The 24350-nt window shown below is 56.0% G+C and overlaps 1 protein-coding gene across 8 annotated transcripts; it reads left to right on the plus strand.

The window, feature by feature from the left end:
* On the plus strand, positions 1-18947 carry UBE2J2 (ubiquitin conjugating enzyme E2 J2). 8 transcript variants are annotated; one of them, XM_055382012.2, is made up of 7 exons: positions 1-247; positions 6027-6157; positions 10538-10578; positions 16548-16650; positions 16728-16866; positions 17726-17806; positions 18361-18947. In XM_055382012.2, exons 2-7 carry the CDS (start codon positions 6027-6029, stop codon positions 18643-18645), a joined length of 780 nt encoding a protein of 259 aa, XP_055237987.1. In that variant the 5' UTR covers positions 1-247; the 3' UTR covers positions 18646-18947. The 8 variants fall into 8 exon arrangements, with proteins under 8 accessions (XP_055237987.1, XP_055237993.1, XP_063559552.1 ...); XM_055382018.2 differs by having other exon boundaries at positions 50-414; XM_055382005.2 differs by having other exon boundaries at positions 65-1061.
* The last annotated feature ends 5403 nt before the right edge of the window (positions 18948-24350 follow it).

Raw genomic sequence — 24350 nt, forward strand, 5'->3', positions numbered from 1 at the left:
GCCCGCCCTCCCCCTCCCTCCCCACCGTCCCGGACCGCGCACCGGAAGCAGAAGCTGGGCTGGTTCCGCCCCGCGAGCGGCCATCTTGGAGGCTGAGGCGGCGGCGGCGCTGCGGCGGGTTCGGTGGGCCCAATCCCGGGGCGGTGCGGCTGTTTCGGGCGCGGGCCCCGCTTTTCCGCACCCTGCTCCGGCCTCGACTACGGCGAGCCTGAGCGCGGCGGCGGCCCACGCGCAGCGACAGGGAGAGGTGAGCGCGCTCGCAGGCCTGCGCCGGGTCCTCGGGCCCGCTCGTCCCCCCTGCCGGAGCCGGCCACAGCGGCGGCCCGGGGCTGCGGGGGACCCTGCGCGACGCTTCTCCGTTCGCTCCCGCCGCCCGCGGGGCCCCGGCCCGAGCCTGCCTGCGCGGAACCCGAGGTCGGTTACGGCGGGCTCCCGGAGCTCCGGGTCAGGGTCATGTCGGGGACTTGACCACTCGGCCGGGTCTCCCGTCAGCTGGGACACTTGCAGCTGCCCCAGGACGGGCAGGCTCGATCCTGGTTCGTCAGTGGATCACGGGAGTCTGTGTCGGGGGAGGGCTGCCGTCGAGCCCGCCGTCGCCTCGCCCCTGAACTGTTAGACTCCAGACTGCCCCGTAAACCCCGAGAGAAACGAGCGTGCCCGGGACTGTGCTTAGGGCCAGCGTTTCTGGGAAACCCGGGCGGTGACAGTGGGAGACCACCGCCGGCCGGCGAGTGAGACACGAGCCCGGAACAAGTCTCTAAGCGGCGCCGGGCCTCGCCATCCACACCTGCCAATTCCCTGCATCCTTTCAGCCCCTGGCCGGGTGTCACCTCCTGGCGTCCTTTTCAGTGCCTGCCACTTAGTGCGTGTGTATTTAACTCAAGTCCGGTTGCCATCCTCTCGCCAGACCCAGATAGGAAGCGGCTGAAAGGTCGGGCCTCAGCCCGGTGGGAGGGGGGGCAGCGAAGAGTGTACAGCGGGCTTGGCTGGGGCAGGTCGGTGGCCCCGCGCCCTCCTCCAGGGGAACCAGACTGTGTAATCTGGCTTCCGAAGAAAGGATCGTGAGTATCTCGCTTAGTCTAGCACCTGAGCCTAGGGCGTGGTTGGGTCTGGGTGCCCGGAACTTGCAGTCCGTCATCTGCACGGCCTGGCACCGCTGACCTCCTTAGCAGTTCCACTCTCGGCAGGGATGTGCGTGAGTGACAGGCAGGTGAGCCAGGCAGGTAGGTGCGTGCTTGAGTGACAGGCAGGTGAGCCAGGCAGGTAGGTGCGTGCTTGAGTGACAGGCAGGTGAGCCAGGCAGGTAGGTGCGTGCTTGAGTGACAGGCAGGTGAGCCAGGCAGGTAGGTGCGTGCGTGAGTGACAGACAGGTGAGCCAGGCAGGTAGGTGACCCAGGCAGGTGCATGTGTGAGTTGCAGGTGAGTGTCCCACTTCCATCGGCCCGGGCTTCCGTCCAGCCTCCGGAGCAGTCTGGTGGAGAAGGCAGAGACTTCCGTGGCAGTCCTGGACCTGGGTGTGCCACGCGCCTGGCCGATGGGTCAGGCCAAGGTTTCCTGCCACATCCCCTAAGCAGGAAGGAGCTGTGCAGACAAAGAGGGACCGGTGAGGGACGCTGGGCAGCCACTGCCTCAGCACCTGGGCACAGCTGCCCTCGGTGATTCACGCTGCTTTAATGGCAGTTTCTGTGTGTGAACATTTTTTTTTTCCTGTGCCTTTTTGTTTTAAAATCGCCAACTCTTTCTCTCAGCGGGATGATATGCTTGGTGTCCTTTGTCTGTGGGGATGTTTGAAGGGAACCCGAGGCACATATGCTTCAAACTCTGTTCTCACAGTTTGCTTCCTTTGTGGAATTTTTTTTTTTTTTTTTTAATACAGGGTCTCTGTTGGCCCAGCTAGAGTGCAGTGACATGATCTCAGTTCACTACAACCTCCGGCTCCCGAGTTCAAGTAATTCTCCCACCTCAGCCTCCAGAGTAGCTGGGATTGCAGGTGCCCACCACCACACCCGGCTAATTTTTTTTTTTTTTTTTGAGACGGAGTTTCGCTCTTGTTGCCCAGGCTGGAGTGCAATGGCTTGAATCTTGGCTCACCACAGCCTCCACCTCCTGGATTCAAGCGATTCTCCTGCCTCAGTCACCCGAGTAGCTGGGATTACAGGCACATGCCATCACGCCTGACTAATTTTGTATTTTTAGTAGAGACGGGGTTTTACCATGTTGGTCAGGCTGGTCTCGAACCTCCGATCTCAGGTAATCTGCCTGCCTGGGCCTCCCAAAGTGTTGGGATTACAGGTGTGAGCCACCACGCCCAGCCCCTTTGTGAATTTTTGTTTTCCTTGTCCTTCCTGCTGTCATATTGGGATGAGAAGAATTGGGGGAAATAGCCCCCTGGCCTCCTGGGGGACGTGAGAATGCTGTTCTGTGTGAAGCTCAGGAAGAGTGGCTGGGGAAACAGCAGTTGAATCGTGAACATGATTTTAAAAGCCTTTCCAAGCAGGTATGGGAGAGAAGCTTGCTTGTGACTCACTGGATGGAATCTCTTTTATTTTTGCGTGGCTGTCCATGAACTTTCGTTAAACCTGCGGCCTGGCCACTTAGCTAAGCCCAGACACACCTGCACTTGAATTGTCCAGTGAATTATTTTGTATATGGCAGAGTGTTAGCTTCAGGGTGAGTGTCGAAAGGACGGCCTGTGTGGCGGTGCTGCTTGAGGTCATCACTGTGGCCATCACCAGGTGTTGGCCTGAGGGGAGATCCCTATCCCATTGGCTTCTTGAGCCAGGAGCTGGGGATGCCACTGTGTGGAAGCACTTCCTTCCCAGGCAGGACTGTAACCCCATCCCTGGTGGGGGCCCTCCTGGGGAGGCACTCCTTAGGCAGAGGAACCCGCCCTTGCCTCTGCTGGGGTGCAGAAGGGCCCTGCGTTGTGTGTGGGGTCACATGGAGGCCAGTGATGTGTGACAGAGTGGGAGGCATTTGGCAGGGAAATCAGGGAGGCCTCTGAAGGCGGTGGCTCTGGCTGTGCCCGGAAGGGCCTGGGGAGTTTCCAGTACAGTCTAGGCTGGGAAGCAGCTGTGAGAAGGAGTGTGTCGGTCAGGAGTTTGGAGTGGGACCCGGGCCGTGCTGGGTCTTGGGAGTTGGGAACGAGGAGGGCTGGCTGGGGCTGCTCTGTCTTGGGAGCTGGGAATGAGGAGGGCTGGCTGGGGCTGCCTCTGTCAAGGGGCTGGCAGGCAAGAGGACGTGTTGATGTTTATTTGCTTGGCTGTGGAGTATCCTGAAGGGTGGATGGGGGAGTGGGTGATCGGAACAGTATGTTGACTTATGCGTACAAGAGGGCCTTGAAATGGGAAGAGACTAGAAGCTCAGACCTTCTGGACCCACGGGGGGAGTTGGGAGGCTCCTGTGGTGTTGATGGGAGAAGTGATGACATTTTGCGTGAGAGAAGATAATGAGAGTGGGAAGGCTGTGGTGAACAAGGATTGCAAGAGTCAGGGACCCCAGAACAAGAAGCAGGGTTGGGGGTGGTGCTGAGGCCACACATTTGGGAGCACGCTGTGGGTGCCCTGGCTGAGCTCTGCACTCCAGGCCCTGGGTGTGTGGGGTGAGCAGCCAAGCCCTGGCCATTGACATCTTCAGGTTGGGAGCAGACACTAAACAGGCTGCTGGTGGTGGTTCTCTGAGGAGGAATAAACCAGTTAGAGAGGCCAAGTCTGTAGATCTCTTGCAGGTGGAGACTGAAAGGAGGTGGAATGTGTGGCTGTCTACAGGTGTATGAGTTGGTTCTCATGCTGCTATAAAGATGTACCCGAGACTCAGTAATTTATAAAGAAAAGGGGTTTAATGGACTCACAGTTCCGTGTGGCCAGGGAGGCCTCAGGAAACTTACAATCATGGCGGAAGGGGAAGAGGCATGTCTCACATGGCAGCAGGCTAGAGAGAGCGGGCAAGAGCAGGGAACACTGCCTTATAAACCATCAGATCTCCTGAGAACTCGCTTTCACTGGAACGGCTTGGGGAAACCACTCCCATGATCCAGTCACCTCCCACAAGGTCCCTCCCTCAACATGGGGGATTATGGGGATTACAAGTCAATATAAGATTTGGGTGGGGACATAGCCAAAGCATATCAGCAAGGAAACTGGGTAGACTTCCGGTTTGTGGGAACTGGGAGGTCAGGATGGAGATCACTGGTCACTGTCCGTTATCGACGGCCATTGATGTCCACAGACGTTATTAAAGCGTGTGGCCATGGCTGGGCGCGGGGGCTCACGCCAGTAATCCCAGCACTTTGGGAGGCCGAGGTGGGCAGATTACCTGAGGTCAGGAGTTCGAGACTAGCCTGACCAACATGGTGAAACCCCGTCTCTACTAAAAATACAAAAAAAATTTGCTTGGCATGGTGGCAGGCACCTGTAATCCCAGCTACTTGAGTGGCTGAGGCAGGAGAATCACTTGAACCCAGGAGGCAGAGGTTGCAGTGAGCGGAGATCACGCCACTGCACTCCAACCTTGGCAACGAACAGTGAGATTCTATCTCAAAAAAAAAAAAAAATAAGGTTTGAGTTGGAGCTAGTCTGATGCAGCAGGGAGCCCTGTTTTCATCACCACCCCTCTCCCGAGTCTCAGGTGTGGCTGAGGTGCCTTGGGGTCCCTGATCCAGCCTCCTCTCTTGCATGATGATCACCACCCCTCTCCCCAGTCTCGGGTGTGGCTGAGGGGCCTCGGGGTCCCTGATCCAGCCTCCTCTCTTGCATGATGATCACCACCCCTCTGCCCGGTCTCGGGTGTGGCTGAGGGGCCTTGGGGTCCCTGATCCAGCCTCCTCTCTTGCATGATGATCACCACCCCTCTCCCCAGTCTCGGGTGTGGCTGAGGGGCCTTGGGGTCCCTGATCCAGCCTCCTCTCTTGCATGATGGTGCCTCACGCCCCATGCTCGGCCTTCAGTGCTGTCTTGAACGTCCCACATGGAGCCACCAGAGTGACCTTCCTAACAGAAGATATGATCTGCCTTGAGGCTTGGACCCCAAACCCCTGTGGGGCCCGGGTTGCCGTGGCTCCTGCCTGTGATTCCAGCACTTCCGGAGGCTGAGGCCTGAGAATCAGTTGAGGCCAGGAGTTTGAGACCACCTTGGGCAACATAGTGAGATCCCAGCTCTACAAAAAATAAAAAATTAGCTAGGCGTCGTGGCATGCGTCTGTAGTCTCAGCTACTCAGGAGGCTGAGGTGGGAGGATTGCTTGAGCCGAGGTGGTCAAGGCCACAGTGACTCCAGCCTGGGTGACAGAGCAAGACCCTGTCTCAGCGAAAAATAAGTAAATAAACCCTTAATGCCCTGGCCCTGCCTCCCTGGCCAGTCTTATCCCTGCCCTCACTGTGCTTGGGCCCCTGCACACTGCACTTTCTCAGGTGTGGCCTGTTCACCTGTGGCCCCTTCTACCAGGAAGACAGCTGCTCTGCCCAGTGAGTGCCTTGGAGTCTCCAGAGTCCTCGTCCCTCCAGCCACAGAGGCTCCCCCGCTCTGCGGCTCGTTTTGCTTGTGGCCAGTGGTAAATGTTGGGCAGCGGGCTTCCGGGTGCGGTGAAGGGGCTGGCGGTGGTGCCTGCCCATTTCCATGGTGTGGATTCTCCATCAGTGCGGGGTCCTTGAGCTGAGTTGGAAGGTGCGAGTAGCTGCCCTCAGGAGCTGGTCTGAGGCTGTGGCCTTAATACCCCCTCAGGCCCTGTAAATGTATCCCTGCGTGAGTTTTTGGAGGACAGGAACGAGGCTTTGGGTTTCTCCTCGTCTTTGTACCTGAGCTGTACGTCGTGTCAATGAAGGTGGTGGCGGGACAGACGGGAAAAGAGAAGCCGCAGGGCCTCTGGGTGTCTGGGCGGGTGGCAAGTGCGGGTGACCTGTGAGCTGTGACTCTGGGTGACTGGGCCCTGAATGAATGGTGGGCTGCAGAAGCGGGAGTGGGGCTGCGCTGGGGGAGAAAGCTGTGGCCGGCGTTGCTTCTCGTCGTCAGTGTAGACGTTGCTTTTAACAGATGAGCAGCACCGGCAATAAGAGGGCTCCGACCACAGCAACCCAGAGGCTGAAGCAGGACTACCTTCGCATTAAGAAAGACCCGGTGCCTTACATCTGTGCCGAGCCCCTCCCTTCGAATATTCTCGAGTGGTAAGGCTCCGCGCCACTGATCACCCTGCACTGACTGTCGCTGCCACGCAGGCCTCTGCCGGCCCCTGCTGGGTGAGCCTGGTGCCCCAGTCATGGCATTGGCAAGGTGCTCCTGCACCCTCCCCAGGGGTGAGTGGGTGCCCAGGGGCCTGTGGACACTCTCTGGTCTTTTCCCAATGGACACATGCCGGGGACATCACAGAGCCGTGCTTGACTCAGGCTGGGGCTGGAGAGAATCTCCGGTATGGGGCCCTTAGGGGGGCGGGGTCCAGGTTGACTCAGGTTGGGGCTGGAGAGAATCTCTGGTGTGGGGTCCTTAGGGGAGGGGTCCAGGTATGCAGGGTTCACAGCTGTTGCTGGTGTGCACTCCAGGCACTTAGAGGAGAAACTGCCTTTCTGGACTCTGCTCTTTGCTTCTGGATATGGGAATTAGCCTATTTTGGCTTGGAGTATTTGACAGGACTAGGGTCCGACACTCCTGTCCCTGGCACTGGCTTGGGCCAGGTGCCCCGACCCTCAGGCTGACAACGAGAGGACCTGTGCCTCATAAGCATTCACCTCATGGTGACTCTCCCCCTTGCTGAAGTATAGAGTGTGAGAGTGCATACTGCTCTGTCAAGACACTGCCATTGCAGGTCTGCTAGTAATTTGGTAAGAAATAAACTGTGAGAGACCGGGCACGGTGGCTCACGCCTGTCATCCCAGCACTTTGGGAGGCTCAGGCGGGCGGATCACCTGAGGTCAGGAGTCCAGGACCAGCCTGGTCAACATGGTGAAACCCTGTCTCTACTAAAAATACAAAAATTAGCTGGGCATGATGGCGCACACCTGTAGTCCCAGCTACTCGGGAAGCCGAGGCAGGAGAATCGCTTGAACCCGGGAGGCGGAGCTTGCAGTGAGCCGAGATCACACCACTGCACTCCAACCTGGGCAACAAGAGCGAAACTCTGTCTCAAAATAAAATAAAATAAAATAAAATGTGAGGATGTTTTATATTTTGATCTTTAAAAAAAAATTTACTTATTATTATTTTTTGAGACAGAATCTTGCACTGTCACCCAGACTGGAGTGCAGTGGCACAATCTCGGCTCACTGCAAGCTCTGCCTGCCGGGTTCATGCCATTCTCTGGCCTCAGTTTCCCAAGTAGCTGGGACTACAGGCGCCTGCCACCATGCCCGGCTAATTTTTTGTTTTTTTGTATTTTGGGAGGCCCGCCTTGGCCTCCCAAAGTGCTGGGATTACAGGCGTGAGCCACCATGCCCGGCCTTATTTATTTTTTTGAGACAGAGTCTTGCTCTGTCGCCCAGGCTGGAGTGCAATGGCGTGATCTCGGCTCACTGTGACCTCCGCCTCCCTGGTTCAAGCAATTCTCCTGTCTTAGAGATGGGGTTTCACCATATTGGTCAGGCTGGTCTTGAACTCCTTATCTCAGGTGATCTGCCTGCCTCAGCCTCCCAAAGTGCTGGGATTACAGGCTTGAGCCACCATGCCTGGCCTAATTTTTTTCAATTCCAGAGAAAAGATATTTCAGTGAGTTGAAAGGAAGTGTGTTTCGGCTTGGTCAGGGGTCCACCTTCTCTGGCTCACAGAGGAGGCCCAGCCCAGGCAGGCGGAGGATACCCAGGGAGAGGCGGAGCCCCTTGGCCACCAGAGTGCTCTCTGCCCCCAGTGTTGTAAATCAGATGTGGCCCCAGGACATCGCTGGCAGGTGAGAGGGACAAGTTCCACGGTAGCCGCCTCCTCCCTGGTTGCGAGGACGTCTTCATTGTGTGGGGAAATCCCTCCCCACAAATCTGTGGCTCAGGCGTCCCCAAGACCCGGTGCAGGTTCGATGATTCACAAAGAATACTCACCATTAAAATTACGGAGAGAAGGCCAGGCACAGTGGCTCATGCCTGTAATCCCAGCACTTTGGGAGGCTGAGGTGGGTGGATCACAGGGTCAGGAGATTGAGACCAGCCTGGCCAACATGGTGGAACCCTGTCTCTACTGAAAATACAGAAATTAGCCCGGTATGGTGGCGCACGCCTGTAATCTCAGCTACTTGCTACTTGGGAGGGTGAGGCAGGAGAATCACTTGAACCCGGGAAGCGGAGGTTGCAGTGAGCTGAGATCGCACTACTGTACTCCAGCCTGGCGACAGAGCGAGACTCCAACACACACACACACACACACACGAGAGAAAACTGCAGTCAGCCAGCGGAAGAGGCATGCGGGACAAAGTCTTTGTGCTCCATTCCTAGCAGCAGGCTTGGGTTTGGACGGCATGTGTGGAATGTTGAGTAGAGAAACTCATTGGAAACTAAAACATATTAGGGGAAGGCCCAGGGACTTTATGGGGTTGGTCCTAGGCACCCTCTGCCTGGCACCTGCCAAAATACAAAAATACCAGACATCCAGGAGAGCAGGGGCTCAGCGTAGCCCATGTTGCCTGTACTGTTGAGGCATTAAGGACAGCAGCATCAGTGCGAGAGCCCCTGGCAGGTCCTCGGCAGGTGTCTCTCCCTTCCCTGAGAGAAGAGTGCTTTCCCAGAAAAGGCCTGTGGGGTGTGCTATGGGCCACGTGGATCCCATCTTCTCTCAGCCGCCCCAAGGCTGCTGGGCTCTGTCTCAGGAAGAGGATGACTTCTTCATTTCTTCCCAGTTTTCGCAGGTTGGGCACAGGAATCGGGCACAGTAACAACGTAAGGCCACATTCCTGGGTGCATTGCATGCTTAGCTCAGAGCCACTGGGTTCCTGGGTCAGTGACACATGATAATGGCATTTTTTGAGTAAAACATCAGCTGGCTCTGCTGATACATCATCCCATTAGTATACATTACTATACGTCATCCCATTAGTAGTTTCTTTTGAGTACTATTTCTGTCACTTAGGCTGGAGTGCAGCGGTGTGATCTCGGCTCACTGCAACCTCCGTCTTCCAGGTTCAAGCGATTCTCCTGCCTCAGCCTCCTGAGTAGCTGGGATTACAGGTGTGCGCCACCATGGCTGGCTAATTTTTGTATTTTTAATAGAGACAGGGTTTCACCGTGTTGCCCAGGCTGGTGTTGAACTCCTGACCTCAGGCAATCCACCTGCCTCAGCCTCCCAAAGTGCTGGGATTACAGGTGTGAGCCACCGCACCCGGCCTAATTTTTGTATTTTTAGTAGAGACGGAGTTTCGCCATGTTGACCAGGCTAGTCTCGAATTCCTGACTTCAGGTGATCTACCCATCTTGGCCTCCCAGAGTGCTGGGATCACAGGCATGAGCCACCGAGCCCAGCCCCCATTAGTTTTAAAGTGATGGCACACATGTCCTGGGGCAGAGCAAGGGGAAAGATGATGGCCGGTGTTGGCCGGTGTTGGCAGTTGCAGCCGTGTCTGGTTTCTGGCATTTCTAGCTGGTTTTACTTTCTTCTCTGTGCTCTTCTGTTTCGTTTGGGAATCTGTAAAGCCCAGACACTTCTTTACGTAAAGCAGAAGCCTTATTTATTTGTGTGGAGGAGTGTTTAGTCGATTTGCTGCTGCCCCTGGTCTGAGGGTGAGCTCTGTGTGGGGACTCTGGCTTTGGACACAATCACGGCAGTTCCTGTTCCTTCTGCTCCAGGACAGCTGCTCAAGTCATTTATGGTTTTTCCAGGAGCACGAGAAAGGGCTGGGGGCACTGAGCTGGCCCCGCATCACTAGCTGTGTTCTGTTTAGCCTGCATGTGTGATATCAAAAAACACATTATATATAAGTACATTTAAGAATATACATTTCAAAGTACATCGTTTTTTTCTTTGGAGATAGGGTCTCACTCTGTTGCCCAAATGGGATGTGGTGGCACAATCATAGCTCACTGCAGCCTTAAACTCCTGGGCTCAAGTGATCCTCCTGCCTCAGCCTCCTGAGTAGGCGGGCTGCAGGCATGCACTACCACACCCGACTAACTTTTTTTTTTTTTTTTTTTTTAAATAAAGGTGGGGTCTTGCTATGTTGCCTAGGCTGGTGTCAAACTCCTGGGCTCAAGTGATCTTCCACCGTGCCCTCCCAAAGTGCTGGGATTACAGTCTTCAAGTACATCTTAGTAATGTACTGTGAAATTAAAATTTATTTAAGATTTCAGTTATTACTAAGATTAGCTTTGTGCATGTTATATTGTCGAAACAAAGGTACTTTATGGTAAACTTGTAAAGTATAGTCTCTAAGATCCTGTTACAAGAGACTAAAAGCACCCACGGTAGAAGAGACGGGGGTTTTGAAGCCGTGTGGCTGTGTGACATTTCACCTTCATTTGTTCACTGCCTGAATGTGAATGTAATTTTGGCTGGGTTCTATAAACCCCAGGCTTGGAATGATTCAGATTTTGGAGAATTTGCTGTCCTCAAATCCCAAGTAATTTTCTTCTCTCCCTTAGGCACTATGTCGTCCGAGGCCCAGAGATGACCCCTTATGAAGGTAAGGATTCTGTGCTTAGGAGAAGAACACCAGGCAGTTTTTATATTCTCAATCAGCCTTGCCTGTTGAACATCTTTTATTTGCAAACAGCAGCCTTTCTACTTTGGATGTGCGCTAGTTAAATTGGCTTAGTTGGAACTCCTCCTCATCTGCTTCTCCACACGCTGGAAGTGTTTGCTCCGCTGATGTGTCTCAGCCTACAGGGCCGCCTGTAGCGTCTGTGTTCACCAGCCTCTGACACCATAGGGCCATAGCTGAGAAAACCAGACCGGGGTAGACACTGAAGCTGGCCTGTTCTACTGTTTCTTAAGGCCCAGTGCATATCATCAAAGAAAAGGCACATATATTCAGTTATTCAGTGTGTCCTCTGTGCTGGGCGCCCCCAGGGTTTCGCAATCCCCAGGACGGTCTCTGAGCTAAGTGCAAGTACCCCTGTGTGGTGGCACCTGGGGCTTCGGGAGGCTGCAGGACCTGCCCAGCACCTCAGCCCTTCATCAGCTACCAAGGCTGATCTAGCAGCCTGACCCCTCCAGGTCAGCAGACACCACCTAGAGACCTAGTGTCATTTATAGAGTAGATGCTGGAGCTGTCAGCAAGTTTCTGGGGCCTTTGGCGGAGGCTGGCGCCAGCCTCGATCTGGACCAGGTCAGTAGCCAGTGTGCCTGTGAATACTGTCCACCGGCAAGCGCAAGGCAGAGCAGGGCCAGGTCAGCAGTTGCTGTCCAGCCACAGGGCCCCGGCTTCAGGTGGCTGGAGCAGCAGGCTCTGTTTGCCTGTGTGTGGAGGCTTTGGATGAGATTTCACTAGAGGAGAGTGCTGCTGCTAGAAGAAGGTTTGCAACCCCTGCTTTGGACTGTCAGGAGGGTTGTGGGTGGGTAAGAATGAAAAAGGCTCTCCTGAAGGCATTTTGGCCGAGTTATCACAGCCACACCTGTGGACTCTCCTTTGGCCCAGGAATCCCAGCTCTGGATCATCTGCAACTAGGGCAGCCAGAGTGCGGGAGTACCTCTGTAGGGTAGGCCCTCCATCATCGTGTCATTGCCCATGACCAGCGTTGGGGATGCCAGCAGGCCGTGGTGAGATAAGGCCCGGGAGCAGGTGTCCAGGGCGTGTTACAGTACTTGCTATGATGCGTGTGTGTGCCTTCAGCTGATCTGAAAAATACATACCACCCAGTGAGTAGTGGTCGGCCGGGTGCGGTGGCTCACGCCTGTAATCCCAGCACTTTGGGAGGCTGAGGTGGGCGGATCATCTGAGGTCAGGAACCAACACGGAGAAACCCCATCTCTACTAAAAATACAAAATTAGCCAGGTGTGGTGGTGCGTGCCTATAATCCCAGCTACTTGGGAGGCTGCGGCAGGAGAATCACTTGAACCTGGGAGGCGGAGGTTGCAGTGAGCCGAGGTTGTGCCGTTGCATTCCAGCCTGGGTGACAAGTGAAACTCGTCAGGAGATCCAGACCATCCTTGCTAATACGGTGAAACCTTGTCTTTACTAAAAAAATACAAAAAATTAGCTGGGCGTGGTGGTGCGCCCCTGTAGTCCCAGCTACTCGGGAGGCTGAGGCAGGAGAATCACTTGAACCCAGGAGGCGGAGCTTGCAGTGAGCCGAGATCGCTGCACTCCACCCTGGGTGACAAGATCAAAACTCCATCTCAAAAAAAAAAAAAACCAAAATGGGTGGTGGTCTTTGACAAGCAAAATTATGCCAGCTTTACATTTTTTTTGTTTTGTGGTTTTAGTTTTTTAAAAATAAATAGTGAATATTAATTCTGTATCCACACCCCGTCTCCCTCAACTTCACCAGCCAGGTCAGTTGCTGGTGGAGATGAGCTGCTCCCCCGACAGGGCTGGACACAGTTGGGAGAAGAGGGGGCAGCCCCTGGGTGTGGTGCGGCCGTTGCCGGCCCCAACCCTGTCACTTGTGCTTTTATCTTGGTCCCTTCCCATCGCTTCCGTTGTTCTCCACAACCGTGTGTGGCTCTGTGCTGGTCCTGGGTCTCAGGAAAGCCTCCCTTCGGAGAGAGAACGTGTGTTCTTACTGCCCCTCCCTTTTCCCTCTATGGCACTGCTGCTGCCGTCCCTGCGGCCCTCCCCCTCACTGGGGGATGCCTTTTGCTCTCTGCAGCCCTGCCCTCTGCTCTCCTTCAGAGTCTCCAGGGAACTCCTCCGAATTGCCACTTGCCGAGGGGCTCTTCTCAGTCCTCAGTTTCTTAGCCTCTGGTATCTGATGCTGCTGACGACGGCTTCCTTCCTGACTTCGGGATTTCTGACCCCTCTTCCTGCCTGTGCATTAGCTGCGTCCTCTCCGTGCACTGGGCTCCGTGGCTGTTCTGCCCCTGGTGCTGCCCAGGCATGCCCACTCTGACAGTTCAGAGCTGGCTTCCTACAAATGTTGCTAAATAATTCCCCTTGAGTGAATCTGTAGATTTCACACAGTCCTAACAAAATCTCAGTTTTTTATACTACACAAGCTTATTCTAAAATTTACATGCAAAGGCAAAGGACCTAGAATAGTTAAAACAATTTTTCTAAAGAATGAAGTGGAGTCTGTGGTTTCAAGACTTACCCCAGTGATGAAGGTCAGGCAGTGGTGGAGGAGGGACAGGCCATGGGGCAGAGTAGCCAGCTAGGCCTTTGCCTCAGGCTTTTCAGCAGATGGCCTGGGGTGTGGGGATGTTCAAGCCGCCAGGGACCCACTTCAGGACAAGTGGGTGCTTCCTGATTTTCACCTGGTGCTGTGAACGTGTGTGTGTGTGGCTCTTGGTGCCTTTGTCTTGGGTTTCTCTGGCGGGTGACAAGCAGTGGGATAGCCGTCTGGGGCTTCCCAGTAGGCGTGCGCGCAGTGAGGCAGCAGGGCGTCCGTCTCCCATCCTGACAGGTGTGTGCGTGCAGTGAGGCAGCAGGGTGTCCGTCTCCCAGCACCCTCTGCGCTCAACTGGCCGTTTCCTGCCGTGTAAGTCACTCCTGCCCATTAGCACCGAGCGAAACGTCGTTCCAGCCTCGCTTTGGCTGTTCCCGCTTCCTCTTTTAAGCAAGCCTGTTTCTTTCACTCACTTGCCGGTTTGGCCTTTCCTTATGATCTAGTGTGTCTTCTGGGTGTCATTCCTGGGCTTTGCCTCTCCCTGGTGGATGTGGCCGCACGCCAGGATGGGTTACAGTGGCACTTGCTCATGCCGTCCCTCCGCTGTTGACTCCACCCCTGTTCCTGCGTGTCCTCGAATGCCAGCCCTGAGCAAGTGCAGAGAGGAAGCCGCAGCGTCCCCTCTTGGCCATGTGTGTCTTCAGGGGAGGCAGACAGTGAAGCCGTGTTTTCATTTAGGATCTATGGGAGGGAGAGCAGCCCCTAGTGATCAAGAGAGAGACACGAGGGAAACACGTGCGGGAGGCCACACATGCAGGGAGGCCAGGGAAAGTGGAGAGAGACTGGAACCCCCAGGCCGACCCTTTATTGGGTCCAGGGCGTTCTGCACACAGGTTTCCCTTGGGGAGTTTTAACTGGTGGGTTTAATGCAAGCGGGCACGAGCCCCGTGGGGCCACGCTGTGACTGTGGGGGACTCCGTGGTGTGGCTGCACAGTCCATGTGGGGCGTGGGGTCCGTGGGGACATGGGGGGTGGTCACCAGGGGACAGTGCGTAGGGCGGGCATCTGGGTGGATCAGCTCGAGGAAGGGGGATGTGAACTGAAAATTGTTGCGGGTGGCAGCCCCGCTTCTGGTCAGAGAAAGTCCAGCCTAGATTCAGAGTGGATGCCGAGGCGGCCTAAGATGATGAGCATTCCTGCAAGATGTGAAGCACTCGAGGGGCAGGGGTGCTGCATCCTCCACAGGGTGGGTCTAGAGTAGAAGAGCCCGCAGCGATTTGGGGACTTGCATTGGGGCAGGGCTGTGCACAGGGAGCCCGAGGGAGGACAGAGGCCAGTGCTCCTCAAACCTGATGGCATGCACACGCATACACACGCACGCACGTGTCCTGATGACACGCACACACATGCTCACGCCCATGCGTCCTGATGGCACGCACATGCACACGCGTCGTGATGGCATGCACACACGTCCTGATGGCATGCACGCACGTGCACACACGTCTTGATGGCATGCGCACACGCACAGACACGCACACATACACGTCCTGATGGCATGCACATACACATGCGCACACACGTGTCCTGATGGCATGCAGACACGCACACACATGCGTCCTAATGGCATGCACACACACATGCACACACGTGTGTCCTGATGGCATGCACACAGACACGCACACACGCGTCCTGATGGCATGCACACACATGTCACGCATGCAGGTGTGGCCAGGGAGTCCTGGCTTGTGCACTTGTGGTCCTCTGGTTGGGGTTGACCCCAAGCTCTGAATTTCCAGCCAACTCCAGGTGCAGCCTGGGCAGCCAGCGTGTGGGCCTCGGGCTGGGGCGGGGCTGCCGTGAGGCAGCTCGTAGAGGGTCTGGGAGCAGGGCCAGGGGAGGCCACACAGGGTGTGCGGCTCTAGATTGATTTGAAGGTGGGGCCAACAGGATTTGCTCATGGAGTGGGTGTGATACCAGGAGGATGGAGTTGCCAAGTTGCCATTTGGTGGAAGTGGCCGGATTTCTGTCCTGGATGGGGGCGTCTGGGCGCTGTGCTGTGGACGGTCAGTGTAGTGGCCTGGAGTGTGCACAGGGCCCGTGGGTGCAGGGTGGGGGAAGTGGCTGAGCAGTCATTGCAGGGCTCCTGATGGGAGGCCGTGAAACTAGGGCGACCCCGGGAGGATGCCAGGATGGAGAGGAGAGCACCCTGTGCTTGGGTGGGTGAAGAGGGGCTGGCTGGAGTGGGAAGAGGGGGTGGGGAGTGGAGGAGCTAGACCAGGGTGGGGCTTTGGAGAGGCGGAGCCAGGAGTGGCCCCTTATAAGGCTATGCCGTTGGGTGGTCAGAAACCAGTGGGACGGCTGGGCAAGGTGGCTCACACCTGTAATCCCAGCACCTTGGGAGGCCTAGGCGGGCGGATCATGAGGTCAGGAGATAGAGACCATCCTGGCTAACATGGTGAAACCCCGTCTCTACTAAAATTGAAAAAAAAATTAGCCGGGTGTGGTGGCACGCGCCTATAGTCCCACCTACTCAGGAGGCTGAGGCAGAATAATCACTTGAATCTGGGAGGCAGAGGTTGCAGTGAGCCAGGATTGTGCCACTGCACTCCAGCCTGGGCGACAGAGCAAGATTCTGTCTCAAAAAAAAAAAAAACAAAAAAAAGTGGGAATGTGTGGGTGACCCTGAGGTCGATCTTCAGGTCAGGTTTGGTAGAGCAGGGAGAAAGCCTGGTCAGGTGGATTTGAGAGCTTGGGAGGGGAGGATGTGTGAAGAGCCATGAATGAGGCCCGAATCCAGGGGATCAGGTCAGGGCAGGGGGCATTTGGCAGAACTTGGAGGGGTGTGTGGTGGAGAGTGGTGTGTTTGAGGTGCGTTTTGCTGGCCTTTGGGTGCAGTTGGGTCGGGGAAGCGAACGGTGCTGGAGAGTCGCTGGGTCTGGACCCGAGTCCTGAGAGGGGCGGCCTCAGCTGGGCCGGGAGCTCCTGCTGCGCTGGGGGTGTTGCAAGGAGGCCCTGCATGCCTCTTCCGACCCCTCTGCTCCTGGTGGGGGTGTGTGTGGACACTCCAGGGAGAGGGGTGTGCAGTAGCTGTGGTTGTCTCGAGCTCCCGGGGCAGTGGGGGTCTGGGTCCAGTCAGGTGGTGAGTACAGGTGGGGTGGGGAGGGGCATTGGGTCTGGGTGGTCATGACAGTGGGTGGGAGTGGAGAGCAAGGTCAGTGGGGGCCTGAGCCTGGGAGCCGGCTGGGGACGGAGAGGGCAATGAGGACTCAGGAGCCGAGCTGAGCCGGAGGGGGGGGCGCGGTGGCGTGGGGGGATGGGGACGAGGTCTCCAGGAGCCCCTGCTGTGGCGGACGACAAGGCTCTTTCTGTTTTGTTTCCATGTAGGTGGCTATTATCATGGAAAACTAATTTTTCCCAGAGAATTTCCTTTCAAACCTCCCAGTATCTATATGATCACTCCCAACGGGAGGTTTAAGTGCAACACCAGGTAAGGTGCCTGGAGGGGCCGCGGAAGCTTTCTGGCTGCGGTGGGGAGTGTGCACTGACGGGGCCCCCGTTTCGCAGGCTGTGTCTTTCTATCACGGATTTCCACCCGGACACGTGGAACCCGGCCTGGTCTGTCTCCACCATCCTGACTGGGCTCCTGAGCTTCATGGTGGAGAAGGGCCCCACCCTGGGCAGTATAGAGACGTCGGACTTCACGGTGAGTTTTAGAGCCTCTCCCTGGTGGGCCGTCAGCCTTGTGTCTGGGGGGCCGTTCTCTGTTCATGAGTTGCAGCTGCCTTTTTTTTTTTTTTTTTTGTTTGAGACGGAGTCTCACTGTGTCTCCAGGCTGGAGTGCAGCGGCGCTGTCTCCGCTCACTGCAAGCTCCGCCTCCCGGGTTCACGCCATTCTCCTGCCTCAGCCTCCCGAGTAGCTGGGACTACAGGCGCCCGCCACCACGCCCGGCTCATTTTTTTTTTTGTATTTTTAGTAGAGACGGGGTTTCACCGTGTTAACCAGGATGTCTTGATTTCCTGACCTCGTGATCCGCCCGCCTGGGCCTTCCAAAGTGCTGGGATTACAGGCGTGAGCCTCCGCGCCCGGCCGCAGCTGCCTTTCTTAGTAGGCGGGGCTGGGTGGAGTTCCCACCTTGTCCCAGGCACTGTCGTGGAGACTGCTTTGCTCTGTGGCCTCGTGTTCCCCGCTGCCTCTCGGTCTTGCTTTCATCCGCATCCAGCCTCATCCACACCCGCCAGGGGCCCCTCCTTGGGATCTTGGGGTGGGCCAAGGCAGTACCAGTTGCACAGACGGCAGGGGCCTTTTCAGCGGGGAGCACGGTGCTTTGGTTAGCTTGTTTTTCTCTGTCTTTAATAGGAATCAAATGTGATATCATTAATTGATGGTGGGAAGATTAAGAAGCCTTTGTAAGACTATAAGTTAGTTTGCTGTGAAGAGTATGCTTATTAAATGCTTTCTGCAACATGAAGACTGCAGCCCTTGACTTTGAAATCATCTGTTTTTAGAATTTTGAAAGAATTGAAATTAGTTTTCTGGCTGATTCCCTTCCCTTCCTTCCTAGAAAAGACAACTGGCAGTGCAGAGTTTAGCATTTAATTTGAAAGATAAAGTCTTTTGTGAATTATTTCCTGAAGTCGTGGAGGTAAGAAAGACGGAAATGGGTTTCGCCTTCCCCTGCGTTAAAACACTTGAGTTTCATCTCTTTCCAAAGAGTAAAATCTGTGTCCTGAAGCTGCAGACCTCCCCAGGGGATGGCTCCTCTCCCCCAGGAGCCCCGAGGCAGGGGAGGCAGAAAGCCTGGGCTCTGGGGGGTGGCCTGCGGACAGCTGTGCTGGTGGGCTGGGGGCTGGGCCTGTCCCATAGGGGCGTGGAGCTCGTGGTTCTGAGCAGCCAGCTGGGTGGTCTGGGGATAGCTGGGAGGCACAGCAGCTGCCATGTGGGACTGGGACTGGAGTGCTCCCTGGTCTTGGCCTCTGTGGCTCAGCCTTGCTCTGGTCTGCCTGAGTGCAGGGGCCAAGGGGCACAGGGCCAGTGAGGCCGGCCACCCTCGGGCCCTCACCTGTGAGATGGGGTCGGAATTTGACACAGCCTAGGGCTTGGTTCTTGGTGGTGGACCGTGGACTCCTGAGAACGGGAGTGCTGGTCCTGAAGGCGCTGGTTGGAGACCAGCTGCTTTTCTCGCTGTTTTTCTCTTAGGAAATTAAACAAAAACAGAAAGCACAAGACGAACTCAGTAGCAGACCCCAGACTCTCCCCTTGCCAGACGTGGTTCCAGACGGGGAGACGCACCTTGTCCAGAACGGGATTCAGCTTCTCAACGGGCATGCGCCGGGGGCCGTCCCAAACCTCGCAGGGCTCCAGCAGGCCAACCGGCACCACGGACTCCTGGGTGGCGCCCTGGCGAACTTGTTTGTGATAGTTGGGTTTGCAGCCTTTGCTTACACGGTCAAGTACGTGCTGAGGAGCATCGCGCAGGAGTGAGGCCCAGGCGCCGAGACCCAAGGCGCCACTGAGGGCACCGCGCACCAGAGCGTGACCTCGGCGGGCTGGACACACTGCCCAGCACAGGCAGACCCACCAGGCTCCTAGGTTTAGCTTTTAAAAACCTGAAAGGGGAAGCAAAAACCAAAATGTGTGACTGGGCTTTGGAGGAGACTGGAGCCTCAGCCCTGTCCCGGCCACGGGCCGCTGGGGCTGGTGTGGGTGGGCCTTGTGTGCTGGATTTGTAGCTTATCTTCCGTGTTGTCTTTGGACCTGTTTTAGTAAACCCGTTTTTCATTTTATTAGATGTGGTCACTTAGAAATGCAAACTTGCTGCCGACCGCGGGCTGCTCCTGCGTTCTTGGAGCTCCTGGCGCGTTTCTCGGAGCTCCCGGCTCCTCAGCGGGTGGGAACCTCGGGGCCCGGGGTGGAGCTGGCGTCCGCGGGTGCTGGTCTGGCCTGGCCGTGTGGTGATGAGGCTTAGCGGGGCCAGTGACGGCCGTGGCTCAGGATCCATAAGCCGGGGTTTGGTCTCAGCATTTACAAATGTGTTTACAGTCAGAATGAAACACATTCCTTCTAGAAAGTGCTTGGGGGTTTTTGCTGCCCTGGAAGCCAGGAACCTGCTCACTCCAACCACAAGTCGCCCTTGACTGCGGCGGCCGCGAGCGGGGTGGGGGCTGCCAGTGCCCTCCGCAGGCCGGGCCTCCTGGGCGCCCCTCGGTGCTGCAGGCTGGGGGGCCTCGGGTACCTGCAGAGCCTTTTCTCTGAATTCCTTATGTCCGGTGGCCCAGAAGCCCGTCCTCCTATGCTGGTGGAAGGCAGAGGACCGGAGTCCCTGCAGAAGGCCCCGTGCACTCAGGGGCCTCCCTCACATCCCGCGCCCCCTGCGCTGGCCTTCACAGTAGGTAATGGCTCCGGCCCGGGTGTTCGCTGTCCACGGAACATGGCAGAGGGGCACCCCGGCCCGGAAAGACGCCAGAGCCAGCAGGGGCTGTTTCGGGCCGCGTGGCTCCCCGGGTCGCGGCCGTCTCCCCTCTTCTGCGTCTGTTCCGTGACTTCGCCTGGGTGGGATGTACCGCAGGTGCATCGCGTCGAGGTGGGGCACGGCCGCCGGCAAGAAACCCACCCTGTCCGGAGGCGGGTGTGAGACAAGCCCAGCCCGCACGCGCTCATCTTTCTTCGTTTTTTTGATCAGTTTATTCAGAATTGCTCTATAATTTACCAATTGTATGTATTTAACCTATTCTTGTGGAAAAAAAAAGGTCTTTCATTATATCTTTATTTCTGAATTTCATGCTGCTTGTGTCTGTGTGGGCCGGGACGTGTGTCCATCTCTGTGCTCAGGGCTGGGGTGGCCCGTGACCAGGGGGTCACACCTGCTGGCCTGGGGTGGTGTGGCAGCTGCAGGGCAGGTGTGTCCCCACAGGGAATCGCGTCGCTGGAGCCATGGTGTAGAGCCCTCTGCAGGGCTCTCTCCCCATCCCGTACTAGATGCCAACCCTGCCCTGATCTCCGCTTCTGTGACCGCCAGCATCACTTCCAAAGCCCGGTGTCTCCCGAGGCTCATGGGAGGGGGAATGCTAACGAATAGAGTGTTGACTCAACACGCTACTGCCGGGTGCAGTGGCTGCCGCCTATAATCCCAGCACTTTGGGAGGCTGAGGGGTGGATCTCTTGAGCCCAGCCTGGGCAATGTAGTGAGACCCCATCTCACAAAAAATACAAAACACTACCTGGTGTGGTGATGTGCACCTTTGGTCCTAGCTACTCAGGAGGCTGAGGTGGGAGGCTTGCCTGAGCCCGGCAGGTGGAGGCTACAGTGAGCCACGATGGAGCCACCGCAGTCCAGCCTGGGCAGCGAAGCCAGACCCTGTCTCAAATGTCGTCTAGATGTGAAATCTCAACTTTGTTTTTTTTTTTTTTTTTGGTCTGTTGTTGCCCAGTGTGGAGTGCAATGGTGCTATCATGGCTCCCTGTAACTGCAGGGTCCAGCCCTACTGGGCCTGTGGGTTCTTCTCGTGTACAGAGAGATGTGAGATCATAGAAATAAAGACACAAGACAGGGATAGAAGAAAAGACAGCTGGGCCCGGGGGACCACTACCACCAAGATATGGAGGCCGGTAGTGGCCCCGAATGCCTGGCTGCGCTGTTATTTATTGGATACAAGGCAAGGGGGCAGGGTAAGGAGCGTGAGCCATCTCTAATGATAGGTAAGGTCACGTGGGTCTCGTGTCCACTGGACGGGGGCCCTTCCCTGTTTGGCAGCCGAGGCGGAGAGAGAAGACAGCTTACACCATTCTTTCTTCCATGCATTTCAAAGACTTTAGTACTTTCAGTAATTCTGCTACTGCTATCTAGAAGGCGGAGCCCGGTGTACAGGGCGGACCACGAAAGCAGACCGGGAGCGTGACCGCTGAAGCACAGCATCACGGGGAGACGGGCCTCTGGATGGCTGCGGGTGGGCCTGACTGATGTCGCCTTGCACAAGAGGTGGCGGAGCAGAGTCTTCTCTAACTCCCCCGGGGAAAAGGAGACTCCCTTTCCCCGTCTGCTAAGTAACTGGTGCCTTCCCAGGCGCTAGCACTACCGCTAGACCAAGGTCTGCTAAGTAACGGGCGTCTTCCCCGGCGCTGGCGTTACCGCTAGACCAGGGAGCCCTCTGGTGGCTCTGTCCGGGCGTGACAGAAGGCTCACACTCTTGTCTCCTGGTCACTTCTCACTATGTCCCCTCAGCTCCTATCTCTGTATGGCCTGGTTTTTCCTAGGTTATAGTTGTAGAACAGAGATTATTATAATATTGGAATAAAGAGTAATGCTAGAAACTAATGATTAAGAATATTCATATATCGTCACATCTATAATCTATTTCTAGTATAACTATTCTTATTGTGTATATTTTCTTTATTACACTGGAACAGCTCGTGCCCTCGGTCTCTTGCCTCGGCATCTGAGTGGCTTGCCGCCCACATGTAACGGTGGCCTCCTGGGTTCAAGGGATCCTCCAAACTCAGCCCCCTACACAGCTGGGACCGCAAGTGTGTGCCACTATGCCTGGCTAATTTTTGTATTTTTTGTAGAGATGGAGTTTCGTCATGTTGCGCAGGCTGGTCTTGAACTCCTGAGCTCAAGGGATCCACCTGCCTCGGCCTCCCAAAGAGTCAGGATCACAGGCGTGAGCCACTGCGCCCGACTAAAATCTCAACTTTTTCTTTTTTTTTTTTGAGACAGAGTCTTGCTCTGTCGCCCAGGCTGGAGTACAGTGGTGTGATCTCCGCTCACTGCGACCTCTGCCTCCTGGGTTCAAGTGATTCTCCTGCCTCAGCCTCCCAAGTAGCTGGGATTACAGGTGCCTGCCATCACACCCAGCTAATTTTAAGTAGAGACGGGGTTTCACCATATTGGCCAGGCTGGTCTGAAACTCCTGACCTCGTGATCTGCTTGCCTCACCCTCCCAAAGTGCTGGGATTACAGGTGTGAGCAGCACGCCCAACTGAAATCTCACCTTTTAGCGATCATCGGTCAAGCAGTGAAGGTGGTGCCCATGGCATGTTGTCTGCACTGGCCCAAAATAAAAAATGATGTTTGGGCCGGGTGTAGTGGCTCACTCATGTAATCCCAGCGCTTTGGGAGGCTGAGGTGGGCAGATTACCTGAGGTCAGGAGTTCGAGACCAGCCTGGCCAACATGGTGAAACCCTGTCTCTACTGAAAATACAAAATTAGCCGGGCATGGTGGCATGTGCTTGTAATCCCAGCTACTCAGGAGGCTGAGGCAGGAGAATCACTCGAGTCCAGGAGGTGGAGGTTGCAGTGAGCCAAGATCGTGCCACTGCTCTCCAGCCTGGCTGACAGAGTGAGACTCTGTCTAAAAAAAAAAAAAAATGATGTTTGGCCTGTTGGGCCGGGCACGTCTGACCCTCTGTCCCCGTCTCCCTTAGAGGAATCGTGGGCCCCTCTGTTCTTGTGGTGTCACCGGTGGAGGCCGTCCTTGACCTCCCCCTGGGAGCACGGTGTGTCCCCTCGCCATGCAGAGCACACTGTGAAGTCTTTTAATGAGGAGAGAAAAGCCCCTTAAAGGTTGATATTCTGCAGACAGGTGCAGCACGTGGCCTCGTGGACACAGGAAAGAAGAGGCGTTTCCTGTGTTCTGGCAGCCTCGAGCTTCTCTGTGAGCGCATGCCCAGGCCTGCCTGAGTGCTGATGAACCAGCCGGCACAGCAGAGCACTCCGGGTCTGAGGGAGCTGCTCTCCCTGCAGCAGGCGGCTGGGCAGGGCACCATGGTCCTTTGCCATTTTTCCAGGGCCCGGGGGGTGTCAGGGTGTCTGCGTTGGGGGGTGCAGGGGGTGAGCAGAGCCAGCAGCTGCACCTGAGCCTCCCCTTGTGAGCAGCTCGTGGCTGTGGCCCAGGGTACTCTGGATCCTTGGTGGGCGACCCAGAGGGTGGGGTCCTCTTGGTCGTCTTCTAGAGGGAGCGTGGGGGCTGAGTGTTCCTGCCTGGGTGCCAGGCTCAGCTCGTTTTAAAGGTGCCTGGGGTTGGGAACACGAAGACACATCCTTCCCAGTTAGGCCCAGCCTCCCAGGGTGAGGGCAGCAAGTCACCCAGGTGCCGAGGGAAGAGACCGAGGGCACAAGCTGTCCCAATGTAACAAAATATATAAAATAACAAAGAGTTATACTAGGTATAGACCATATGTGTCACTAATCATTAGTTTGTAGTAATTATTCTTTATTCCAATATTATAATAATCCTCGCTCTATAATCATAATCTAGGAAAAACCAGGCCATACCGAGATAGGAGCTGAAGGGACATGGTGAGAAGTGACCGGAAGACAAGAGTGTGAGCCTTCTGTTACGCCCGGACAGGGCCACCAGAGGGCTCCTTGGTCTAGCAGTAACGCCAGCGCCTGGGAAGGCACCCGTGAGCTAAGCAGACCGTGGTCTAGCGGTAGCGTCAGTGTCAAGGAAAAACACCTGCTACTTAGCAGACTGGGAAAAGGAGTCTCCCTTTCCCTGGGGGAGTTTAGAGAAGACTCTGCTCCTCCACCTCTTGTGGAGGGTCAGGCCCGCCCACAGTTATCCGGAGGCCTAACCGTCTCCCTGCGATGCTGTGCTTCAGCGGTCACGCTCCTGGTCCGCCTTCACGTTCCATCCTGTACACCTGGCTCTGCCTTCTAGATAACAGTAGCAAAATTAGTGAAAGTACTAAAAGTCTCTGATAAGCAGAAATAATGGCGTAAGCTGTCTCTCTCTCTCCCCGGCCCCCGCCTTGGCTGCCAAACAGGGAAGGGCCCCCGTCCAGTGGACACGTGACCCACGTGACCTTACCTCATTGGAGATGGCTCACACTTCTTATCCTGCCCCCTTGTCTTGTATCCAATAAATAACAGCGCAGCCTGGCATTCGGGGCCACTGCCGGTCTCCACATCTTGGTGGTAGTGGTCCCCCGGGCCCAGCTGTCTTTTTTATTTCTTTGTGTTGTATCTTTATTTCTACGATCTCTCATCTCCACACACGGGGAGAAAAACCCACAAACCCTGTAGGGCTGCCCTCTACACCAGGGCTGCCCGTTTTCCTGCCTGTAGGGCAGAATGGGAGGCCCAGCCTCCCTCAGTCTAGCCTCCCAGGGCTGCCCGTTTTCCTGCCTGTAGGGCAGAGTGGGAGGCCCAGCCTCCCTCGGTCCATCCTCCCAGGGCTGCCCGTTT

Source organism: Gorilla gorilla, chromosome 1, assembly GCF_029281585.2.
Source record: "Gorilla gorilla gorilla isolate KB3781 chromosome 1, NHGRI_mGorGor1-v2.1_pri, whole genome shotgun sequence".
Classification (NCBI taxonomy): Eukaryota; Metazoa; Chordata; class Mammalia; order Primates; family Hominidae; genus Gorilla; species Gorilla gorilla.

Excerpts from the sequence above, each read along its gene's own strand:
- UBE2J2 (XM_063703482.1), top strand. The coding sequence starts at position 6,027 with ATGAGCAGCACCGGCAATAAGAGGGCTCCGACCACAGCAACCCAGAGG. Across the intron at positions 10,579-16,547 it reads AGAGATGACCCCTTATGAAG|GTGGCTATTATCATGGAAAA; the intron begins GTAAGGATTCTG and ends GTTTCCATGTAG. Across the intron at positions 16,867-17,725 it reads TAGAGACGTCGGACTTCACG|AAAAGACAACTGGCAGTGCA; the intron begins GTGAGTTTTAGA and ends CTTCCTTCCTAG.